The sequence below is a fragment of the Marmota flaviventris genome, chromosome 8 (assembly GCF_047511675.1).
Source record: "Marmota flaviventris isolate mMarFla1 chromosome 8, mMarFla1.hap1, whole genome shotgun sequence".
Classification (NCBI taxonomy): Eukaryota; Metazoa; Chordata; class Mammalia; order Rodentia; family Sciuridae; genus Marmota; species Marmota flaviventris.
In genome coordinates this window covers 123,933,088-123,939,087 of record NC_092505.1, presented here as the reverse complement: position 1 = coordinate 123,939,087, position 6,000 = coordinate 123,933,088, and the positions used below count along the sequence as shown (strand labels likewise).

General features: G+C 40.7%; 1 protein-coding gene across 2 annotated transcripts in view; it reads right to left on the bottom strand.

Moving 5' to 3' along the window:
- Positions 1-3,076: 3,076 nt before the first annotated feature.
- Pik3cb (phosphatidylinositol-4,5-bisphosphate 3-kinase catalytic subunit beta) overlaps positions 3,077-6,000 on the bottom strand; it is a 134,636-nt gene continuing 131,712 nt past the window's right edge. Inside the window, exons 23-24 of one of the 2 annotated variants that reach the window (XM_027933684.3) lie at positions 5,360-5,492; positions 3,077-4,598 (exon numbers count right to left, since the gene is read on the bottom strand). In XM_027933684.3, the coding sequence (XP_027789485.3) occupies positions 4,461-4,598; positions 5,360-5,492 (271 nt within the window). In that variant the 3' untranslated portion in view covers positions 3,077-4,460. Of the gene's footprint in view, positions 4,599-5,359; positions 5,493-6,000 lie in introns of those variants that run through there. The other variant, XM_071615609.1, reaches the window with a different exon arrangement.

Sequence of the window (6,000 nt, the reverse complement as noted above, 5' to 3'; positions counted from 1 at the left end):
TAAATGTTTCTTAAAAAAAGAATTTGTATTAGCTTCTGTCAGGTTCTTGACATGAGGTTTCTCTTGTTATGAGGTTTATAAAGTTAATGTAAATTTGGATAAAAAACCAGCATGAATAAAGGGCTGTAGTTACAAATTCTCAATGAGGTTCAGTACCATCACCTCTTCTATAGCTTTTTTATGAGATGGATTTTTGCTGTTTTCCAGACTGGGGTTGAATTCCTAAGCTCAAGTGATTCTCCCACCTCAGCTTCCCAAGTACCTATAACTACAGGTGTGCACCACTGTGCCCCACCTGAGGTACAGATTTAAATGCAGGTTATAAGGTGATCTCAGGAAGGACAAGGAGGAAACTATAGAGCAACTGCCATGGAAAAAAGCAAATGGATGGTGTTAAACAGCTTTTTATTACTGTAACAAAATACCAGAGATAATCAAGGCCTCTGAGCTGGGACTTTATAAGCATTCAGAAAGATTTGTTTTGGCTCAGTTTTGGAGGTTTCAGTCCGCAGTTGCTTGGCTTGTTGCTTTTGGGCCTGTGGTGAGGCTGTCTATCACGGCAGGAACATGTGGAGGAAGATATGTACCTCGGGACTGCTGGGAAACAAGAGAGAAAAAGGCAGTCCTAATATCTCCCTTAAAGGCACATGCTCTCCTCAGTGACCTAACTTCCTTCCACTAGGCCCCAACTCCTAAAGGTTCCACCCCCTCCAAGTAGCACCACAGACCGCTGACCAAGCCCTCAATACATGGGCCTCTGGGGGACATTCAAGATCTAAACCACAGGAGATTACATTGATGAGTTGGCTAACTTCTGTGGATATCAGGATAGTACCAATGGGAGACCCTGGAAGACTGAGTTGGCCAAGGAGTTGTCCCATCTGAGGAGCAAGGAGCTAGGCTATTTATTCACAAACTCCCACGGCAATAGTTGAAGGGTGTTCTAGGAGGCATTAACTCCCAAGCATTCCCTATCTCTTAGGAGTGTGGCCTACTCCTGCAGCTGGAGAAGGCCCTCAAGCAGTCACTAGTGTTTACATGAAATGTGGGACAGCAAATGGGAACATTAATGGGCCAGGAACCTACTGCACCTACTAGGGTTTCCTGGAGAGGAAGGCCTCTGAGCTGGGACTTTAAGTCTAGACAGGGGTAATGGGAAAAACAGAGGAGTCAGAAAGGCACAACACTTTATATAAGGATCCAGAGATGAGAAAAGGCTGGGCCTTGTGATCCTGACAAGATCAGTAAAAATTATTTCTTTCTCCCTCTCTCAGCCTCTGGTCCCTTCCCATTTCCCTTCACATGTATTTACCCAAAGAAACTCCTTTTTTCTTTCTTTTTTTGATTGAAAATTTCTTACACTTTGAATGCCATCTTAGCATCAGCTTGCTACTAAATGTCCATATTCTGTATTTTGCTTCCTGTGTGTGAATTTCTCCTGGAATGATACAGCTCAAGCAAAACAATCAAGCTTATTACATACTTCCCCATATTCCCAACCAAAACCCAAAACTCCTTAGCTGTAAGGGACTTGGTGGTGATACTTGGGGAATGTCAGGTTATAGTTAAAATAGATGACAGAAACCACAGCACTGGCAGATTATTGAGAAGTCAAATAATGGAGAGGTTCCTCTGCAATCTGTATGTGTGTATGTGTTGCCATTTTTGTTTATTTAAATTAGTCAAGAAATAGGAATGATTTCTTGCTGAATTTTCTGATATACCTATATTCATGCCACTCCAAAATCCAAACTTCTGGCCTACAGAATGTAATTTCCATCTCCCACTTCAACTTCCCTGACTGAGGCACCACACAGAAACCATTTAGGTCAAACACTTTGCCACCACCTTCTCTCCTTTGGATCAGAAGATCCTCTTGAAAAATAGAATTCTTATGTCTTTGAGAGTTATCTTATGATAACTTCAGAATTGGGACTCAGCACTAGTTTCTATCCCTGGTGTTAGCTCCACCCCAGAAGTGAGTGGAACAGTTATTAGATATTAGTCCCATTTTATAAACTAGGAAGCTCAGACCTTGAGAAGGTAAAATACCTTACCAAGGGTCACAAAGGCAGAGATGGACTACAAGTCCTTCTATACACAGGAGATGAGCATTCAAAAACTACCTGTTCAACAAAGGACTCCTGTCTCTCATATACCCAGGTAGACATGATTCTGATCTTAAGTAGAGAAATGTACAATTTGCAAAATGCTGTTATTGGGGAATTGGGAAAGGAACAAAAGCAGGAAACAAATTATATTTGCCTAAGATCCATTGTTTTCAGAGTACTCCTCCCATCAAGGTATTCTGGTGCAAGAAGCTGCTCCTCCTGTACCCTGGATCCGATTCAGCCCAGAGAGGACAATACTTCTGCCTGCTACCTTCTTTCCTTAGCCAGAGACATGCAATTGAACAAGTATATAGGGAGTACCATTGGAATATTCAGCAGCTATTGGGTTACATCATCCTGGTTATTCTGGGATACGGTGGTGACAGTGTGGCAAAACAGGGGAGAGGAGGTCAAGAGCCATCCTGGGTCATTACTTCCAAACTGCTGCTGAGTTGTGGCCTGATGAATGAAGAGTGGATTGATTAATACTGGACAAAGACCCATGGCCAGTTAACAAGCCTGTCTTTCTACAGACTTATTCCTGGAACTCTGAGTCTGTATCAGCCTTGAAAATGGGGAGTTCAGAGGCCAACTCCTATCCTCAGCTTTGTTATCAAGAAACTGGCCTGCTCTGAGCATCTGTCCCAGGGAAGAAGTCTAAAGTAGCTGTAATCTGGAATTGGCTCAGGTGCAAAGTAACTGATGAGGCATTCTCTTAGACCTTGGGGTACCTCCCAGAAATGGACACCTGATCAGGGCACCTCCTCAACACAGGCCCCCACCAGAGTTCAGGAGTCTTCTCACACTATGCCTGCTGAGGCTAAGCAGCAAGGAGAGAAGTTGCAGAGAAGTCCCGAGCCTCAGCCTGCCCCTGAGGGTGGGCTGGGCTACTGCACTGATCATTTCTTTGAGCCCCAGTGGCAAGTTCCCAAGGCCTGAAGCCTGTAAAGAAGAGGAGCCACACATCCCAGAAACCAGCTCACCCATTTATTTGACTGAGAACATTAAGAAGGACAACAAAATTAAACAATCTTTAATAAAATTCCTATAGAAAACTCAGTCACAGGGTGAGCACCCAGTTATCTTCCCCATTATTGAGGACTGAGAGCTCCCAATATTCTTTGGAGAATGAGCAGTAGTTTTGCTGGATGTTGCCAGTACTCAGAGCATCCATTTACACAATCAAACCAGTAGTTCCTATTGCACATATTAACATTATTTGCCACCTAGCACCCTACATATATGGTACCTCAACAAATAAATAAGACATTTCCATGTGGCATGAAACCATATCAATTTGAATTAATATCCTTGGAAAAAAAAATCACATTAATACAAGTTTTAATAAATACAGTAAGAACAGCTGGTATTTTACTAAAATACTGAATTTTAGGTCTGAAGTTTATTCCATAAATAGGTTCTTTTTCCTTTGCTTGCTTTCTTGGATACATTTACTCAAGTATTAAGCTCTATGAAGTGAATTCTTTCATAGATACCATATAAAAACTGTATTAATATGCGCCTCATTACAGAAGCAGCTGGAAGAACTGGATCACACAGTTAACTGAAAAGTAACTTAGGAAAAAGCTCTGCTTTTTTTTAAACTTCAAAACACAGACTGAAGAATACCAAAGAAACATCATTTTATATAGAACTCCCACTAGAAATTTTATAAATATATATATGCAGCATATTTATATATATATATGTATATATATATATTTGCCTCACCAGTAGATTTTCAGCAAGTCTGGTTGGAATGATGCTATCATAGTAAATAAATATTAACAAAAGAATTTATGAGTTTCCACAGGTTTAAAATATTTCTTTTGAAAAATAATCATAAATTCAAGTTATAATTTGTAGTTTATATATATAAAAATGGAAGGAAGACACCGCTCTCTGAAGCCTTATTTGGAAAGTAAGAATAGCTCCCAGTCCCCAGGTGTGGAGAGTTGTTACCTGACTGATAACACTTGATCACAACACTGGAAAAGAAGTATTTACATCTTTCTGGTAAAGTACCAATCACTTAAAAAAAAAAAAAAGAGAGAGAGAGAGAGACATCAAACAATCCCTAGTAGCATTCCTTGGCGTGCAAAGTCAGCAGGAAATGATTATCCATAATGTTGACTCATATTCATGATGAATCTTGGAAGCATTCAGAAAGCAGAGGGTGGTCATCGGGAATTTTCCAGATTAGGATTTGTGGGATGCTGTGTTGTTAATTTAACTGAGTTCCAAAATTTCATTCCCTTTATAACATCTCTGGCAGGGTCATGTTCAATTTAGTGCAAGTGCAAAACGAAAAAGAAAACTAACAAATACATTAGGAGCAAAGGCTGATCATTAAGATCTGTAGTCCTTCCGAACTGTGTGGGCCATCCAGTTCACTTTAGTAGTCCAGCTTTCCCTGAGCGCCTCATCAAATTTTTGCTTAAATTGTTTGAGTGCTTCTTCTTCACTCTTCCCTAAGGCAAGAGAGTCCTAAAAATGAAAGGGAAAAAATATGATTTTATATCCTCATCTGAGAGGTGCAAACAGCAAACTTTGCAAGAAGTTGGCTTGGCCTCATCTTCTCTAGCCACATTAGGCAGAATACCTCATGTTTTTACTTACATATTGTCTGCAGGATGGGGAACAAATAACAAGGTAGCATGATAAGATGACCTCACCAAAGGGTGTTTTGTTTGGTACTGAACCCAGGCCCGCCTACGTCCCCAGTCCTTTTTATTTTGAGAAAGGACCTCAATAAGTTGCTTAGGACCTCGTTATATCGCTGACCTTGAACTTGCAATCCTCCTGTCTCAGCCTCCTGAGCCACTGGGCTTATAGGTGTGCACCACCACATCTATCTCACCAAAGGGTTTTTGAAGATGAAATTAACTTATAATTATTGCAAGATACTCAGGTACTTTTCCAGTAAGAGGACTTAAGGCAAGTAAAAGGCACACTGCTGAAAAGCAAGGTGCTTAACTACTTTCTGGTCTTCCACAGTGTGGGAAGAAGGTCACTGCCCAGCATGTCTTCTGAATGCCCCTTCTACTGATGGGAAAAGCATCTGGTTACAAGATCCACTTTCAAAATTGCTCCTTCATGTGAACTTTCCAGATTCTTTTCCTCTTGGCTAAAGACCATCTGAGGAAAGGGCTTTGTTTTACTCCCTTTGGAATATTTAAATGAAATAGACACCTCTCACTGACCTTCATCCCCACAAAGACCAAAATGCAAGGAGAAGGGGTTTGTACCTTGAGATACTGTATATCCTTGACAGAGGTAAGCTCAGGAAGCCCTGCAGTCAACATCAGTGCAAAGAGAGTGATGAAGAGATTCCCGTGTCGGCGTAAAATCAGATATGCATCTTCACAACACTGGCGGAACCTTCAGTTGATGCAGCATATGAGCAGTGTTAGAGGGGAGACATTTCATAAAGGAACGAAGACATTGTTAGACTTTTTATTGGAACTGGGGCATCTCTACTGAAATAAAAGTTCATTGCTGATTTTTCCTTCTGTGAATATTTTCCTAGGACTAAAATTTATATAAACTGAGTTTTCTAAAATCATGCATATCTTAAAAAAAAATAAAAACCACAACTAAATTGAAATTCTATGATAAAAGGCAATGTAACAATGCAGGCTGTTTACTTTCCATGAACACAAGAACTGATTATTAAACAAGTGATAACTATAATCCATGAGAGTTTCTGAACACAATTCTGGGTTCTGCCTATACGGTTTTACTCCAGAGACTAATCTCTTTAACGTGTGCCCCGCTCCACCCCACACCAGTGTCTGTGCCTCTGCACTGCTCTTCCCTGTAATCTGCCTTCCCTTTCTCTTCTTCAAGACAGTAATTCAAGGGGACTGTCCATTCCAATGCCCCTTAT